This window comes from Mastigoproctus giganteus, chromosome 8 (assembly GCF_048544385.1).
Source record: "Mastigoproctus giganteus isolate SK-2022 chromosome 8, ASM4854438v1, whole genome shotgun sequence".
Taxonomy (NCBI): Eukaryota; Metazoa; Arthropoda; class Arachnida; order Uropygi; family Thelyphonidae; genus Mastigoproctus; species Mastigoproctus giganteus.
The window spans coordinates 179936438-179956558 of NC_143582.1; the positions used below are offsets into that span (position 1 = coordinate 179936438).

Sequence of the window (20121 nt, forward strand, 5' to 3'; positions counted from 1 at the left end):
GCAACCTTCAAGCTAATGTAATCTAAAATAGCAAAAAAAAAAAAAATAAAATAAATAAAATAAAATAATAAAAATAAAAATAATCTTAAGAAATACCAAATAGAACACCAAAAATGGAACTGTATGTTTGCAGATTTTGAATATTATGCTTTTCAGGAATGCAGAGTATATCTGGCATTCGTTTTTGCAAAAGCTTTATGTTACAGAAAATAGACAGTTCCACTTCTATACTATATTTGTGGATATACCTTATTGCTATTAATGATATGCTCACAGATATGTAGGCTTTTGCATAGCAGAATAACTGTGTAATGTGTTTAAAAAATCTCAAGTTTCAGTTTTAAAGAGGATAAATAGCTACATCTGTTTATCTGTCTATCACTCAATCTATTTATCTACATATACGGATATTTATTTATGGACACATCTTTAATATTATGAATGTGTTTTTAAGTTTTATATTAGCCAGTTTGGTAATTAATTCGATATCATGCATAGTTTGCTCTGATAAATACTACTGAAGTTGCATCTTAATAGTAGGGATTCTATAAAATAATTAAGATGCACTGTAAAGTTACACTAAAATTTTTTCACTAAATTTGCCACAGTTAACAAAGTGGCAGTTCACAACTAATAGCTTGTTGGAGGGTTGTTGCTTTTGATGGCTGGAAGGTTTTTCAAAGTTATAACAGCTCTAGACCTTTTTTAACTTTGACTAAAACATTGCTACAAAAGTATAGCTGAGTTGGTATTTATTTTACAGTGTAGGAAGGAATTAGTAAGTTATTTTATAGATACCATAAAAGGATAAGAGCACAAAAAAACATACATAAGTCTCACAGATTTTTCCACTGTGACAGTCCATTAAACACCATATCAGTTAACTGGAAAAAAAAACATATGCAACATAAAAAATTAACATGTCTACTATGTACAAACAAACACATAACTCATATACATGATGATGAAAGTAACAAATGTACAGTTATAAGATGAAGTTATTCCATATATATATATATATATATATATGAATTTTAATGTCCCTATTAACATATGACTGAAAACACTAATTTATTACTTAAACTGTTCCCATAAAAAAATAAAACAAAAGTTATCAAAGTCATATGAAAGCATTCAAGCATAGCTTACCTATTTTACCTATCTTTAAGATTTTTAATTCATAAAATTCAGAAATAACTCAGTACTGCAGTAAAGAATATTGCTCCTCACAGAGTACAAAAGTATAATTCATGCAAGACTTTCAATTTGCATTTTGTGAGAAAATGTGTCATTAACAGCATGTATCCATTTAGTTGTTCAAAGATAATCATGAGAAGACAGCTAATGCATGATATATTTGTCAGCTTAGTTAACATGAAACTGCAAGGTGGTCAAAGGAGGTACATATGTAGAATAATGCTACTAGTGAAAAAAATATACTTTGACACTAATCTGCTAATTATTATGGTAATTAGCTTTACTATTTGCATGAAAGCAAAACACAAAAGACTGCTTGAAACTGTTGAACATGACATTTCCAACAATTAGTGACCTTTTTATTGTTGCTTACAACTTACCATATTAGAAATACATATAGATTTCATTAGTAGTAATAATGATCAATCTAATTCTCTTTCCTTAAATATGGCCTTTATAACTCAATATGTGATAATATTTAAAAACTGCTGTCTATATTAACATATATCCTATGAAATTTCTTTGATATGTGGCTCTCTGTACTTGATTTCATAATAAAACACAATAAAATGACTCCAAATGAAACACTACATTATGGGTATTTGTAACACTTCACAGAAAGCTGCAGTTTCCCAAAGTATGCCCATTTAGTATCTGTTTGTGTTTGTCTGCACATCTTTACCTCAGTACTGAAAAACCCAAATATTTTGCAGATAGTGCTGGAGTCTTTGGAATGAAGATTAACCCATTTCCAGGTAATATCTATCTATGAGTTTATAATATTGAGCAACTGGCAGAGCAGCAACTTGTGCCTCTCTCTTTGCTCTTCTGTCGTTGGTCTGAAAACAAATAGAAAAAAGCATAAGTGACTATTTGATCTCCAGTGTTACCATCTGCAAAGCAGTATCTATGTTATCTGTTCCATATTATGAATTTGATCTGAATTAAAAACAATATTTCAAGAAGAAAGGAATTATCAGTTTTCTATTTGAAACTGTTTAATTATAACACACACACACACACACACACACACACACACACACACACACACACACACACACACACACACACACACACACACACACACACACACACACACACACACACACTTAATCAACGCATTACACAAAAAACAAATACATTACACAAAACAATGAATTTTGTTTCAATTCTGAACTTATGATAACATGTTCAAAACAGTACAGGAGTACAAACATATATTTTTAAAAATCTGATTTCCTAATATTTAAAAATGTGTTAAATAAGTTTGTTAGAACTCTGCTGATAGACAAAAATGTATAGAATACTAAGCATACTGTATTGGATCTTTTGCCTTTAACAGATCTTATTCCTTATTTAGTCCGATGACAGAATCTGCAGTGGTTCTAGACACATTACCATTCTGTAGTTTACTATATATATTGCACTTCACAGTATTGATTTACATATATGTAAATCAATACCATGATTAACAATTAAGAATGTAACCTTCTTAATTGTTAGTAATAAAATATACAACACATGGTCAAAAAAGTATTCGTTTTGTTAATAACTAATCTGAGAATGCCCACATAATGTCCATCTTAAGAAACATCTCAATGGTATTGAAATATCAGTCTTCAAGGATGTTTTGAACGCACAGGTGAACTACAGAGATGCATACAGGTTTCAGTTCAATTCAATGTCTATATTACTACTAATGTTGTGTAGGACAACACACCCCTACATAGGGCGCCTCCGTAGCCAGGTGGGAAGGAGCAGCAGTGCATAGCACACTCTTCTTGATTAGACCGGGGTTCGCGCCCGTCACCACCAAATATGGAGGATGCGGAAAAAGGCTAGGGAATGACCACCGCATATCCCGGAGCAATATGGCCTTAGTTGCTAATGCTCCTAAAAACCAAATAACAACAACAACCCCTACATAGCTAAAATGAATGCAGAGGCATCATAAAATATCTATACAAGTACCTATTAATTTGTAACCAAGCCACTGTTATTGCTTTGCCAGAAAAAGTTGTATTTATAGTATACTTTAAGCAAAATCCCTGCCAGATCACCTCATGTGGATCTGTTTTCAAGCCACACTGGGAAAATCTTTGCACCATCACTGAGGCAACTCTCCCATCCTGATATGCTCGTTTTCCAGCCTGTCACTTCTTTTGTAACCACTTTGGGAAGGCTGACACTCCATCTTCTGTCTACCTGCAACTCTGCTCAGCACACCAAGCTGAACATTCTAACTTCTTTTCAATCTACCCAGATGGTTCAAAGTCAGAACTGGCTGTGGGATCAGCCACTGCCTTACCAAATACTCTGATTTCTAAGCAAATTCCCCTTGAATGGAGCATATTTACTGAAAAGTTGCACACTACTGAGCAAACCTTGGATCACATACAAATTCACTACCACCAAAAACTACCACCATGTACTGGTACTGATTCTCTCAGTTCATTGTAGGCCTTGTCATCAATGAGTTGTCATCATCCAGTCCTGTCCCGATACAGCAGAGACTAGACTTCCTTTCTGAATCTGAATTTGATGTTCACTTCTGCTGGATCCACAATCACACTGAGATCAAGAAAAATGATTTTTTTTTTTTTTTTTTAATGAAAACCTCAAACATAAAAGGTATTAGAATCTTAGCGTGGTATTTAGTACCATGCATGGGTTGAAGATTGAGAAGATGAAAGAATATACTTGTTGAAATTACACTTAAATTTCTGCAGATTTTCAGGAAAGAGATAAGGTGGTTGTTCCAGTAAACAAAAATCGAAAGGATAAATGAGAGGTTGACTGGTTGTGGCATGTGTTCAATCTGGTTTGGAAGAGAGAGGGAGAATTATAGAAGCTAATTCAGAAGAAAAGTGCCCATGGAAGTATCTATAGAAAATGCATATAGCAGAAACAGAATGGCTATGAGACAGTGTGGAGAGACTTTGTAAGAGATGGGTTATTAACTTAAGTGCCCTGTTTTGAATGGAGTTTAGAAGCCTGAGAGTGGTTATGGGGGCACTACTCCAGAAGTAGGAACAATATTCAATGGTAGGGCAGATTTGAGATTTGTACAGTGTGAATAACTGTTTAGAAGAAAAGTAATGCTGAGAGTGAAGGAGAAAACGCAGTTATTTTAAATGCAGAAGATGCAATATTTGTGATGTGCTTATGCCCTGGGAGAAAATAGAAGTCAGTGTAATCCCTAATAGAGAAGTGATCTTGTTTAGAAAACTGAGTGTCACTGAAGATAAGCACAGGAGCAGAAAAATTCTTTTTGTGAGATATAAGACAGGACTGAGTTTTAGAGGGACTGATATTAACTAGGTTATCTCTACTCCACTGAAGGCCAGCATTTAAGGAATTGGTAGTGGCTATTTGAGAAGTTGAAGTTGTTTAGGCAAGGCAAGGTTTCACAAGCTGGAAAGTGGAATGCAATATTCTATCATTAGCAAAACTATGGGTAGGATTTCTAATCAACAGAAGGTCATTAATATACAAGAGAAAAGAGTGGGAGAAAGAACTGATCCATGGGAAATACCAGGATTAGTGAAGAAGTTAGAAGAGAGAGAGCCATCAACCATCACCCACAGTGAGCGGTCAGAGAGAAACCTTGATACCCAATTATAAAAACAATCAGCAATCCATAAGATGGAAACTTATTTAGAAGAGCTTTATGACAAACATGGTTTACAAGCCTTTGAAATGTCAAGAGCAATTGCTTGATTTTCACTAAACTTTTCCATTGACTTTGTCTATAGATGTGTAATATAATCCAGTATATCACCAGTGGACCGATGCTGATGGAATCAATATTGGTGATCATTGATCAGATGAAAAGTTTTGAGATAGTTTAGGAGTTGGCAGTTAATGAATTTTTCCATTACTTTAGCAAGAGTAGAAGTAAGTGCAATGGGAAGTTAACTGAATGGGAGGGATTTGTCTCCCTTTTTTAGGAAGTAGTATCAGCAAATTTCCAAGCAGAAGCAAAAACACCAATGCATTAAGAAAGCATAAAAAGGTGAGATAGAACAGGAGTAAGCTCAGGAGCATAGGTTTTGAGAACAAGTGGAGAAATACCATCAGGACCTGGAGTTTTCTTGTCATCAAGATTGTTCAAAATTCTTCTGATATCCCTTTGAAGAAAGATCAGAGGAAGCATTGAGTGGAGTGCACTCTGGGAATGGTGTGAGGTAGTTTACCAAGCTTGTCAACACAAGATACAGAAAAAAAGTATGATGCCAGATATTGCAGCCCAATGAACAATGACCCTAAATAACTATTGCATGTTAGTTCCCTATACAGACTACATGCAAGTAATAACAAAAGAAAGGGTTTCCCAAAGGCAACACTCATGATATGGTTAGGCTGCACACAAATTATACACGATTAAGGCTGTAATTAAATAATAACAGTCTAGTCTGTGCAGAATTGTTAAAGAAGAAGTTGTTCTTGTTCAGCTCAGCATAGTATAGTCATCTTACACATTCTTTTCTGCTGAAGGCTGACAAGCAAGAACTCTGATACAATTTTAACCAGCAAGCATACGCTTAACATCCAGATTTCTTAAATACATGCCTTTTATGTTTTAGCACCTTTAACTGTCTGACTGAGCATTCTACACTCAGTCAGATTTCATCTGAAAAAAACTATGTCCACAGTTTTCAATATTTAAAAATTGTAAACTTGTATACATATACACCTAGGAGCCAAAACATTATGACCAGTGAGTTATTATGCAAATCGAAGCAACTGCAGGTGAACTACGTGCATGCACGGATCGGGACACAGTATTAAAAAAAGGCAGCTGACTTAAATGAGTTTGACAAAGGGCAAACTGTAATGGCCAGATGACTGGGTCAGAGCATATCCAAAACGGCACAGCTGGTGGGGTGCTCATGGTCAGCTGTGGTTAGTACCTACCGAAAGTGGTCCGAGGAAGGGAAACCCACGAACTGCCGGCGAGGTGTTGAACGACCATGGCGCATCGATGCTCGAGGTTAGTAAAGACTCTCCACGATGGTATGTGGCAACAGAAGGGCGACTGTGGCGCAACTCCCCAGTAATTGGAATCTGGGTGATGGGAGTAATGTGTCACAACACACAGTTCATCGAACCCTGCTGAAAATCGGGCTGCATAGCCGCAGGCTGCTCTGAGTGCCCATGCTAACCACAGTTCACCAGCGACAGAGCCTACAATGGGCATGCGAGATCGAAACTGGACCTTGGATGATTGGAAGAAGGTTGTCTGGTCTGATGAATCACGTTTCTTGTTGAACAATAAGGATGGCCAGGTAAGTGTTCGTCATTTACCTGGGGAAGTGATGGCACCTTGATGCACTGTGGGAGGAAAACAAGCCAGTGGCGACAGTGTCATGCTTTGGGCAATGTTCTGCTGGGATACCCTGGGTCCAGTCATCCATGTGCCGGGCACTCTGATGTCTACCACCTACCTAAACTTCATTGCTGATCAGGTACACCCTTTCGTGACAACGGTCTTCCACTCTGGCGGTGCCGTCTTTCAGCAGGATAATGCGCCATGCCTCACTGCCCAGATTGTTCAAGACCGGTTCGGGGAACATGAGGAAGACTTCCAGGTATTGCCCTGGCTTCCAACTTCCCCAGACATCAATCCCATCGAGCATCTGTGGATTGTGCTGGAACAGCACCTCCGATCTGTGGCGTGTCAACCACGGACCTTACAGGAGTTAAAGGATCTGCTGGTTAAGTGTTGGTACCAGATACCACAAGACACATTTAGAAATCTTGTAGTGCCGGGTACAAGTTGTTTTGGCTGCACGTGGAGGACCAACATCATATTAAGTAGGTGGTTATAATGGTTTGGCTCATCGGTGTATATAACTGCTATTAATAGTCATTGTGTATTCTTTACACAATGACTTTACGAATAGTCATTGTGTATTCGATAGTTGAGAAGATGAAATATGATACTCACTGACATTAGACTTGAACTTCTGTAGTATGGCAATTGTCATGAAATATACATGAAGGAAGGATGTTCCAGAAAACGGACACTGAATGAATAAATGAGCAAGAAGAAAAGTTGGTTTATAGAAGCTAATTCAGAAGAACAGTGCCCATGGAAGTATCTGTAGAAAAGGCATGCAGCAGAAACAGAACTTCTATGAGACAGAGAGACTCTGTTAGAGATAAGTCATTAATTAACCTAACTGCTCCCTTTTGAATGGAATCTAGAAGTCTGAGAGAGGTTTTGGGGGCATTGCCCCAGATGTGGGAACAATATTCCACATTAGGGTGGATTTGCAATTAGCATTAGCATTAGTAGAGGCATTTGATGCAAGAAAGCAAGCTTATGCAGCATCAGCCAAAAAAAAAAAAAAAAAAAAAAACCACTTCCACTTCACCCCTCTGTTCGTTCAAAATACCTGTCCAGCTGAGCCTTAAACTTATTTAGGCTACCAACTTCCATGACAAGGGATGGAAGTCTGTTCCCAACCAACCACCCACTGGCTAAAGGCAAATTTCCACACGTCTATCCTACATCTGTCTTTCCTCAATTTGAATTTGTGCCCTCTCAGGTGATTATTCTGAGCAAGAGGAAGAATTCCATCAGCATTGAGCATGCTCAAACCATTCAAGGCATTATACACCTCTATCAAATCACCTCGCTGGTGCCTAGTCTCCAGACACTGTAATCTGCAAAACTTAAGCCTTTCTTCGTAAGAGCACCCCTTTGTTCCATTCACTAATCTTGTTGCCTTTCTCTGTACTCGTTCCAGCAGCTCTACATCCTTCTTGAAATGAGGCCTCCAGACCTGTATACAGTACTCTAGGTGTGGCCTGACCATTGCCTTATACAAGGGAATAATCACCTCCTTATCCCTGCTAGAAAAATTCCTATATATCATTGACAATACACCATGAGCTACTCTTGCAGCCCGTCTGCACTGCTCAGAGAACTTCATATCTGACTGCACAATTACTCCCAGGTCTTTTTCATTTTCTATCACCTTAAGTGTAGTACCACACAGTTGATACGTTGCTCTGGGGTTGCTGTTTCCCATGTGTAGTACTTTATATTTGTCAATGTTAAACTTCATTTGCCACCTCTCAGCCCATCTGCTCAACCTTTCCAGATCCTGATGCAGCAGCATAGTGTCAGTAGTGTCCTTGACAACCCTGCCTACCTTTGTATCGTCTGCAAACTTCGACATTAAGCTTGATATACCCTCATCAATATCATTTATGAATACAGAAAACAATAATGGACCCAACACAGCCCTGAGGGACTCCACTAATAACATTAGTCCACGATGAGCAGTGTCCATTGATTACCACTCTCTGTCTTCTCCCCCTCAGCAGTGGCTGAGGGGGAGAATTTGTACGCAATTTGTACAGCATGAACAGCTGTTTGAAAGAAAAGTAACGCCAAGTGAAAAAGAGCAAACCCAGTTTTTTTAGATGTAGAAGAAGCAATATTTGTGATGTGCTCACGCCAAAAATGAGATAAGTTAGTGTAATCCCTAATGAGAGAAGTGATCTTGTTTAGAAAACTGAGTGTCACTGAAGATAAGCACAGGAGCAGAAGAATCCTTTTTGCAAGGTATAAGACAGGACTGAGTTTTAGAAGGACTGAAATCAACTAAGTTATCTTTGTCCCACTGGAAAATTTCCTGAAGATCAGCATTAAAGGAATTGGTAATGGTCACTCGAGAAGTTGAAGCTGCTTGTGCAGGGCAAGGTTTCTCAAACTGGAAGGTAGAATGCAATTTTGTCATAGTTTTGCTGATGATAGCACATTGCATTCTACCTTCCATTTTGAGAAACTTTGCCCTGCACAAGCAGCTTCAACTTCTCGAGTGTCCACTATCAATTTCTGGTCAGTGGAAGAAGGTCATTAATACACAAGAGGAAAAGAGTGGGAGAAAGAACTGAACCTTGGGAAACACTAGCATTAGTGGAGAAGTTAGAAGACAAAGTCATCTACCATCACCTGCAGTGAGCGGTCAGAGAGAAAACCGGATACCCAATTACAAAAAAACAGTTGGAAAACCATAAGATTAGAAACTTATTTAAAAGTCCCTTATGCCAAACACGAGTGAAAGCCTTTGAGATGTCAAGAGCAACTGCTTGTGTTTCACTGAACTTTTCCATTGAATTTATCCATAGATGGATAGCATAAGCCAGAATATCACTAGTGGACCGATGCTGACAAAATCAATATTGGTGATCATTGATCAGACGGAAGGTTTCTAGATACTTTAAAAGTTGGCAGTTAATTGATTCCTCCATTACTTTAGAAAGAGTATAAGTAAGTACAATGGGACAATAATTGGATGGGAGAGATTTGTCACCCTTTTTTAGGAACTGGCTGGATATGAGCAAATTTCCAAGAAGAAGAGAAAACATTTTTGGAATAGGAATGTGAAAAAAAGGTGAAAACAACAGGAATAAGCACAGGTTTTGAGAAAAAGTGGAGAAATACAATCAGGACCTACTGGTATCACAAATATTCAAACTCCTTCTGACATCCTTTTGATGGAAGACCACATGAGGCAATGAATGGAGTATACTGGAAATGGTGGGAGGCGGTTTACCAAGATCATCAATACACAAGTTGGAAGAAAACTATGATGTTAGCAGGTCAGCCTTTACCTTAGACTGAAATGGCAATAGAACCACCTGGTTTTGACAGAGGTGGGAAAACAGATGAACAAAAGTTGTGGCCAATTTCTTTGGCAAGAGGCTAGAATGCTTGACTACCATTTGGACAAGAAGCAAGTTTTTTACTCTTAGCCTGTTCAAAATCTAGTTTGGACTGATTAATCTAAGACGTATTTCAGGACTTACACATGGTGTTTTACCCAGACTTACTAACAGTCCCACCATCGTGAAGATGTAAGCAGAGGATTTAGCTGTCACAGACCAACTGGACTTTGCTGATATTAGGTACACCTGATTTGAGTGTCGTCTGAATCTCAGTTCCATCAGTGTCAGGCTCCCAGATATCAAGCCTTGCTTGGCATACCTGAGAAAATGTCTGTGAGAGTCTCAACAACTATTTGTAGGTTACTGTTGTTTTCAATATATTTAATTATTGGACTTGCCATACCATGGCCTCAGTTATTCATGCAGCAAAAACTCAAATCATTCACTCATGCACTCACTTTGTAACCAACCCTGAACTACATAACAAATCCAGTAGTGATTCCCCTCTAGGAATCACTTACATATAAGTTGTCACGCTGTCTGTTTCTAATAATGAAACAAACAATTACTATCTGCTTTTAGCAATATTAATAAAAGACCACTGTCTGTTTTAATATTACATCCAAATACAAATAATGAAATAATCTAAGTCATCAAAAGATATCTTTGACACCATTTTTTTTTTCTTTCATTCCATATTATTGATTCTTGATTTAATAAAAATGTAATTAAGATATTATGTTTAACTGAAACCTACCTTGTGAGTTAGGTTCTGGTAAGTTTTCTCGGGGAACTAAATGCATTACTGTTGTCTTTCCTAAAGGAAGCTGCAAAGCTGTAAGAAAAAAAAACAAGGCAAGAAAAGAAATATTTAATTAAATTGAATTGTGGAATTTCAGCCATAATTCAATTTAATTAAATTTAAAAAATTATTTATTTTATTTTTTTTTTTTGTAATCACACTTCACAAAAATAGCAACATAAATTTTTTATACAATTTAAGAATAATCTAACATGGCAGAGATCCAGCTGATTAAATTTTCTCTTTCTGTAGAAATAAATAAAGATACGTGGAAGATTTGGAGCAGCAGGTGGCTATTAGCAGGATGATGGTAGTAACAAGTTAAGTGGGGTCAGAATTTAAATATGTCAGGAATTCCAGAGCCTTAAATGTTTCAAAGTTATAGAAAGATAGAAGAAAAAAATATAAGAGATGTCTTTAAGGTTCAAAACTAGACAAGAGTTACAAAAACAAAAGATAATTACTATCTGGCCCTAACAGTGAGAAGATGAGCAGTCCCCCCCTTCTCTTTCAAGCTCTAAGTGGCTATAACCTTTGCATAAAATTTGCTTTGAAACCATATGCAGAAGGCTTCATGAAAGGGGATTCAATGCAAGATGACTACGAGTTTATGTTCTTCTCACCTCCCACAGTAGAGTATTTTACTTTGTGCAGACAACATAGTCTAGGAAGTGAAGACCAATGTTCTCTTTATAGCTAAGTCAATTTCGGTCTTGAAATTGATCCTTGACATGTTCTTAGTTGAAAAGAATGCAGAACATATTACCATCCCCTCCAACAACATGGAAAAGGATCAGTATTGTAGTGGCAGTGTGGCTGGAGACATTGTGACAAATGGCCACATCTTTGAGGAAAGCATCTTGACCATCCAAAGGTAAAAGGATAGGATCTTTTTTAACCTATATGAGGCACAGAACTTCAACAACATTTTTCCAAAATAAGGCTTGATTGGTTGAAGAATTCTTCAAAATGAGGAATTCTCTGGATGAAGTGCCAGCCAGATGTCTGGAAATTCATCCATCTGAGCACATAGGGTCACTAAAGCAAGGGTACAATTTTATCCTGCCATCTCACCTCCCTTTTCTAGTTTCACAATTTGTAAATGAAATACTTGATCTGAAAATAAAATTTTGAAAACATGTTTAAACTCGTGTTCTGCCAAATACAACAGCTTGAAAAGTAATGGTGAGACAGAAAAAAAAAGTGTATTCTGGGAGGCCTTTCACCTAGAGAGGTGACCCTCCCTGGTTAAGAATTCATGCTTTAGAGAAAAGAATTGGGAATATAACATGCTTCATAGAACCTTCTGTGTGCTAAGTAAGTTTTATTACTAAATGGCTTAACATCAGTATTATAAAAAAACACAAGAACTTACTGTGGGAGTTGTTTAACTGTCAAGGTAATCGGACTAGCTATTAAATGTAAGAATGGCCCTCAATTATGTAAGACTGACCCTTTGGTTTTGGAAAGTCATGATCTCTGATTATGATTCATGAAAATAAAAGCAAATTTCTTTTCAAACTGAATATCATCACTAACTCATATAATGAATCTACTGACCAAATCATTTAAAAATTGAATAATAGCCATAAACCAAATGATAAAATATGTATTTTTTTTCAATATAACAGATTTTATGGTTGCATCTTAACTTTCACACAACAGAAAAAATTGTAATCAGAAGCTTTCCCTTTAAGATGTTGATGTTAATGTTTGCTAACATTCCCTTTTCAGAAGTGATTTTTATGTTCTTTTAGAGAGTAAATCCAGCCAATGTAAAGGAATCCTTGGCTACCAAGGCTTCCTTAATGTTGGTAGATCTGGTAATGCCTATTCTTCATTTTTATTAGTATTGGCAAACTAATGCAAGGAAGCTAAGCTTATACAGTGCCACAAAAAAAAAATTACCCACTTCATCTATCCATTTCTTCTAATAATTTGTCTAAAACTTCTTTAAATTTATTCAGACTACCACTTCCACAAAATTAGTAGAAGTTTATTCCAACAATCAATTACTCTGGCTGAAAGCAAATTTTCACTCATCTATTTGGCGACCATCCTTTTTCAATTTAAATTTATGTTCCCATATCTGTGTCATCTGAGGAGTAAAGATGCCATCAGAATTTAGTTTACTGAGCCCTTTTAAAACATTAAATACTTCAATTAGGTAATCTCACTGATGTCTAATTTACAGAGGCTGTAATTTATAAAACCCTAGTCTTTCTTGGTAAGAATATCCTTTTGTTCCCTCCACCCCCATTTAATCTTGTTGAATTTCCCTTCTCTGCACCCACCCGTTTCTGATCAATGACCTTCTTAAAATGTGGTTTCCAAACCTGTATGCAGTATTTTAGTTGAATTCTACAAAAACAAGTCTTAAATAGAGTAATCCCTTAAAATCTCCTTAAAAAATTAACAAGACTATTAATTACACAACTATTATTAATTTTTCCGAACTTGTAATGAAGACAAGTTTTAGGATCCTGAGCCTCAGTCATGATCCTCACACTAGTGAACCTTGGTGTGATCTAAGTATAAGAGAGAATATTAATTGTTCAACTAAAAAAACAATGTTCAGATATTTCAATGGGAATAAACGGTTGAAACAAGTTCTCAGATCTTTACACTCTCTACCTCCCACTTAATAACTAGTGACCTAGTCTATAAACTTAATCACATATATGGAAAGCAATTTTTTTATCCAAAATCTCTGGCAGTTCTAGTAGAGAAGAAATGAATATAGCCATCATCATCATCATTATTATTATTATTAGCCATATGGTGCAAGGAAGCTCAAAAAAAAATTTCTGAGTTATCCTGTGTGAGAGAGAGAGAGAGTCACAAATAGAAGGGAATCACCAAGAAAGGGAAGAATGATGATATCCAGCTCAGGACCCTAGGTGTGCCAAGTCCATACTTGCCAGATGTGAGCTCCTGGGGTGATATCCTAGATCTGAGGACTTAAACATAAATGATGTAGTCTTATGATTATGGAATAATGTGGATTAAATCTGAGAAACCAGAAATTTCTAATATAATTCATCACCAAAAAAGGAGGACTTTGTGAAATGATTCTACAATCAGAAGGCCTGATTCAATATTATCAACAGTAATAGAGGAAGCATAACCACCCCCCTCTCCACCTTGTTCACCTCATTCTGGAAATTACCACTTCTTTGTTTACAAACAGAAATTCTATTATCAATCAGTATAGCTTCAGGTATAGCTGGATGAGAGGGATGGGGGGTAGCCTTCATACATATTTTTCAGGAAATATGTATGAAGGGAGGTTGTTCCAGAAAATGGAAGATGAATGGATAAATCAGGAAGAAGAAAAGTTGGTTCTGTTTGTTTGACTTGGATAGTGAAAGGATGTTGACTGGTATATGTTCGGACTGGTTTGGAAGAGAGAGCAGGAATGCAGCAGAAACAGAACATCTATGAGACAGAGAGTGGAGAGATGAGTCATTAATTAACCTAACTGCCTTCTTCTGAATGAAATCCAGATGCTTGAGAGAAGTTTTGGTAGGGAGAATTTGCGATTTGTACAGAGTGAACAGCTGGTTAGAAGAAAAGGAAAGGCCTGAGCAAAACAGAAAATCCAGATTTTCAGATGCAGAGGATTTTTTTTTTTTTTTCCGATTTGGTAGTTGTTGGCGCATCGGCTTCTGTGGCCATATTGCACCTCCCAAGGTTTTTCCAGTACTTTGATCCAAGCCCGAGGCGGGAATCGAACCCGCGACCTTTGGGTTGCCGGGCAGGTACTTTACCCACTCGGCTAGCCCGGTCGGCAGATGCAGAGGATCAATATTTATAATGTGCTTATGCCAAGAGAGATTAAAAGTCAGGGTAATCTCCATTAGAGATATATGATCTTGTCTAGAAATTCTGTGAAAGTGATTCTTGCACTGCTTCTATTGGAATGAGCAGCAGCTTGGAAAATAAGCTGCAGGATATTTCAGAGACTGCTGGGAGTCATTGGGGTACAAATAAACACATGGGTTGTGTGGGTAGCTAAGAAAAAGAACAGGTGCATGTATATTTGCATGTACACCAATGCTAGGAGTTTGGTAAATAAATTTGATGAATTTGAGGTATTGCTCAAAGCATCAAAGGTGGATGTTGTTGGGATATCAGAGACGTGGTGTCACACAGATATAAGTAATGCAGAACTGGAATTTGGAGAGTACAATGTCTACAGAAAGGATAGACAGGATAGGAAGGGAGGAGGGGTTATGCTATTAGTTAAGAAACACATAAAATCCAAGGAAGTGAAGCCAGTCAACATCGCTGGACAGTGCAGTGTCGAGTCAGTTTGGTGTGACATAAGCATTGGGAGATCAAAACTGAGAGTAGGAGTGTGCTATAGGCCTAATGACTCTGATGAGTATAATAAGAAACTGTACAGGGAAATAGAGTGGGCCAGTAAATCAGTCTTATAATGAGGGATTTTAATTTCCCAGATATTGACTGGAATTTGTGGGTTGGTCACTCACACACTAGCAAGGCTTTTGTGGATTTATTGGATGATTTTTTTATAAATCAGCATGTTCGGGAGGCAACTAGAGGGAGCAGTACTCTTGATTTGATTATCAGTAGTGATTCTTCATGCATTAAGAATCTGCAGATACAGGAACCACTAGGTGTCAGTGATCACAGTGTGCTGAAGTGGAATTTACTCAAGGAGGTAACTAACATCAGGGGTAAAGGGAAGGGTTATTGCTTTTGTAAATGTGACTACGATGGTCCTGGAGAGTATTTAAATTCTATACAGTGGGACCAACTGATGATGTTACCAACAGCAAATTCAAAATGGGAAGCATTCAAAGAACTTATCTACTAGGCTTTACATACCAACAAAGAAATATTGTTCACGGTTCAGGCCTAAATGGATGTCAGATGAACTAATGAGACATATGGAAGAGAAGAAAAATGAATGGGATACATATAAATTAACATGTGACACAGAAGCCTATGATAGATATATAAGTTGATCTGTAACCAAGTTACAAAGGAGGTTAGGCAGGCGAAGGCAGATTAAGAGAAATCTTTGGCAAGGGATGCAAAGAAAAACAGCAAGGAGTTCTTTACTTATGTAAACTCTAGAAGGAAGGGGATGAATCAGATTGGTCCACTTGATATCGATGGTTCAACTGTTCATGATCCTGCTCAGGTAGCTAACAAACTAAATCAATATTCTGCATCTACATTCACACATGAGGAGTTATTCAGGAAGGGGAATGCCATGGATAAAGTAAACACTGGCAGTGAGCTAGATGATCTTGTAATAATTGAGAGTAAAGTGGAGGAGAAATTGTTGAAGATAAATGCAAGAAAGGCACCTGGGGTGGATGGGATCTATCCAGTTATATTAAAGGAGGCAGCAAAGGAAGTAAGCAATCCGTTAGCCATAATTATGAGAGCTTCCTTGGACTCAGGGGAGCTACCCACACACTGGAGATGTGCAAATGTAACCCCAATTCACAAAGGAGGATCAAAGGCTGACAAGTAATTATAGACCTGTGAGTTTAATTTCTGTTCCAGGAAAATTAATGGAAGCACTGCAGGATCATCTTGACAAGAATTCAGTTATAGCTCAGACACAGCATGGTTTTGTTAAGGGAAGGTCTTGCCTGACCAATTTGATTGGATACTATGATGTAGTCACAAAAGAATTGGATGCAGGGAATAACTTTGATATTATATATTTGGATCTTAGAAAGGCTTTTGATACTGTTGCACATTAGCATTAGCATTAGCTTCATTGAATGCTTTATTGAATGGGATTGCCGGGGTTAGCATTAGCATTAGTAGAGGCATTTGATGCAAGAAAGCAAGCTTATGCAGCATCAGCCAAAAAAAAAAAAAAAAAAACCCACTTCTACTTCACCCCTCTGTTCGTTCAAAATACCTGTCCAGCTGAGCCTTAAACTTATTTAGGCTATCAACCTCCACCACAAGGGATGGAAGTCTGTTCCACCAACCAACCACCCGCTGGCTAAAGGCAAATTTCCGCACGTCTATCCTACATCTGTCTTTCCTCAATTTGAATTTATGCCCTCTCAGGTGATTTTTCTGAGCTAGAGGAAGAATCCCATCAGCATTGAGCATGCTTAAACCATTCAAGGCTTTATACACCTCTATCAGATCACCTCGCTGGTGCCTAGTCTCCAGACACTGTAATTTGCAAAACTTAAGCCTTTCTTCGTAAGAGCACCCCTTTGTTCCATTCACTAATCTTGTTGCCCTTCTCTGTACTCGTTCCAGCAGCTCTACATCCTTTTTGAAATGAGGCCTCCAAACCTGTATACAGTACTCTAGGTGTGGCCTGACCATCGCCTTATACAATGGAATAATCACCTCCTTATCTCTGCTGGAAAAATTCCTGTATATCATCGACAATACTCCATGAGCTACTCTTGCAGCCCGTCTGCACTGCTCAGAGAACTTCATATCTGCCTGCACAACCACCCCCAAGTCCCTTTCATTCTCTACCACTGTCAGTGTAGTACCACAGAGTTGATACGTTGCTCTGGGGTTGCTGTTTCCCATGTGTAGTACTTTACATTTGTCAATGTTAAACTTCATTTGCCACCTCTCAGCCCATCTGCTCAACCTTTCCAGATCCTGTTGCAGCAGCATAGTGTCAGTAGTGTCCTTGACAACCCTGCCAACCTTTGTATCGTCTGCAAACTTGGACATTAAGCCCGATATACCATCATCAATATCATTTATAAATACAGAAAACAATAATGGACCCAACACTGAGCCCTGAGGGACTCCACTAATAACATCAGTCCACAATGAGCAGTGTCCATTGATTACCACTCTCTGTCTTCTCCCCCTCAACCACCCCTTTATCCATAGCAGCAATTTGCCTCCAATGTCACACTGCTCCAATTTGTGTAGCAGTCTTCCATGTGCAACAGTATCAAAAGCCTTTCTAAGATCCAAGTATATAATATCAAAGTTATTCCCTGCATCCAGTTCTTTTGTGACTGCATCATAGTATCCAATCAAGTTGGTCAGGCAAGACTTCCCCTTAACAAAACCATGCTGTGTCTGAGCTATAACTGAAGTCTTGTCTAAATGATCCTGCAGTGCTACTTTAACCAGTGCCTCCATTAATTTTCCTGGAACAGAAGTTAAGCTCACAGGTCTATAATTACTTGTGTCAGCCTTTGATCCTCCTTTGTGAATTGGGGTCACATTTGCACATTTCCAGTCTATGGGTACCTCCCCTGAGTCCAAGGAAGCTCTCATAATTATGGCTAAGGGTTTGCTTACTTCCTTTGCTGCCTCCTTTAATATAACTGGATAGATCCCATCCACCCCGGGTGCCTTTCTTGTGTTTATCTTCAACAGTTTCTCCTCCACTTTACTCCCAGTTATTTCAAGATTCTGTAGCTTACTGCTAGAGTTGAATACACCTCTGGCATTCCCCTCGCTGAATAACTCCTCATGTGTGAATGTCGATGCAAAATATTCATTTAGTTTGTTAGCTACCTGAGCAGGATCATCAACACTTGACCCATCAATATCAAGTGGACCAATCTGATTCATCCCCTTCCTTCTAGAGTTTACATAAGTAAAGAACTCTTTGCTGTTTTTCTTTGCATCCCTTGCCAAGGATTTCTCGTAATCTGCCTTCGCCTGCCTAACTTCCTTTGTAACTTGGTTGCATATCAACTTGTATCTGTCATAGGCTTCTGTGTCATGTGTTAATTTGTATGTATCCCATGCATTTTTCTTCTCTGCCATATGCCTCATTAGTTCATCTGACATCCATTTTGGCCTAAACCTTGAACAATATTTCTTAGTTGGTATGTAAAGTCTAGTAGCTTCCAAGATAAGTTCTTTGAATGCTTCCCATTTTGAATTTGCTGTTGGTAACATCATCAGTTGGTCCCACTGTATAGAATTTAAATACTGTCTGACCATCGTAGTCGCCTTTACGGAAGCAATAACCCTTCCCTTTACCCCTAATGGTAGTTACCTCTTTGAGTAAATCCCACTTCAGCACACTGTGATCACTGCCACCTAGTGGTTCATTTATCTGCAGATTCTTAATGCATGAAGAATCACTGCTGATAATCAAATAAAGAGTATTACTCCCTCTAGTTGCCTCCCGAACATGCTGATGTAGAAAACAATCATCCAATAAATCCACAAAAGCCCTGCTACTGTGTGAGTAACCAGCCCCCAAATTCCAGTCAATATCTGGGAAATTAAAATCTCCCATTATAAGACACTCTGATTTACTGGCCCACTCTATTTCCCTATACAGTTCCTTATTATACTCATCAGAGTCATTAGGCCTATAGCACACTCCTACTCTCAATTTTGATCTCCCAATGTTTATGTCACACCAAACTGACTCCACACTGCACTGTCCAGCGATGTCGACTGGCTTCACTTCCTTGGTTTTTATGTGTTTCTTAACTAATAGCATAACCCCTCCCCCCCTTCCTATCCTGTCTATCCTTTCTGTAGACGTTGTACTCCCCAAATTGCAGTTCTGCATCCCTTATATCTGTGTGACACCACGTCTCTGATATCCCAACAATATCTGCCTTCGATGTTTTGAGCAATACCTCAAATTCATCAAATTTATTTACTAAACTCCTAGCATTGGTGTACACGCAAGTATACCTGCACCTGTTTCTATTCTTAGCTACCCTAACACAACCCATGTGTTTACTTGTACCACAATGGCTCCCAGCAGTCTCTGAAATACCATGCATCTTGTTTTTCAGGCTTCTGCTCATTCTAATAGAAGCAGTGCAAGAATCTCTTTCACCTCTGCCAGTGGCTACTGTCAATCTATTGGTCTTTGTCTCCCCCCAAGCTAGCAGTTTTCCGACCCACCTAACACTGCCTCGATAGCATCAGCAAATATTCTTGCACCCTTTCTATTTAAGTGTATCACATCCCTGTAGAAGCAATCTCTCCTGTTAACAAGTACAGTTCAGGCTGAAAAAAATTCTACCCCTTGAGCCTTGCACAATCTTTCCAGGGCCGAATTGATCGACAAGGCTCTCATCATATACTCCCTCCTATCGTGTCTGGGCAGAATTGCAGACACTCTCAAATTCAACCCTAATTCTAGGCTTTTGTTCAACAGTGACCTGTACTTGTTAAGTAATTCTGCCGGTCTCCTACTCTTAATATTATTAGTGCCAACGTGTACAACTATATCACCTTTTGTGCCCTTATAAGATGATATTCGCTCTACAACATCATCAACCTTTGCCCCTGGCAGACATACCCTGGTCCTGTTCCACCAATCTTTTTTACAAAGCATGTTCCCCGTTTCCCTGACAATAGAGTCACCAACAACTACTAGTTCCTTCGGGACCAGCGCATTCTGCCTTAGGGGTTGTCTCTGTGTCACGCGATGCCCAAGTGCAAGCTCTGGCGTTGATGTGGGCAGCTGA

At 38.2% G+C, this 20121-nt stretch overlaps 1 protein-coding gene across 2 annotated transcripts in view; it reads right to left on the reverse strand.

Annotated features, from left to right (window-relative positions):
- Positions 1-470: 470 nt before the first annotated feature.
- Positions 471-20121, reverse strand: part of LOC150082042 (ubiquitin-like protein 3) — a 269809-nt gene continuing 250158 nt past the window's right edge. The window contains exons 4-5 of one of the 2 annotated variants that reach the window (XM_090379931.1): positions 10640-10717; positions 471-884 (exon numbers count right to left, since the gene is read on the reverse strand). In XM_090379931.1, coding sequence (XP_090236057.1) covers positions 877-884; positions 10640-10717 — 86 coding nt within the window. In that variant the 3' untranslated portion in view covers positions 471-876. Of the gene's footprint in view, positions 885-1655; positions 2037-10639; positions 10718-20121 lie in introns of those variants that run through there. The other variant, XM_090379930.1, reaches the window with a different exon arrangement.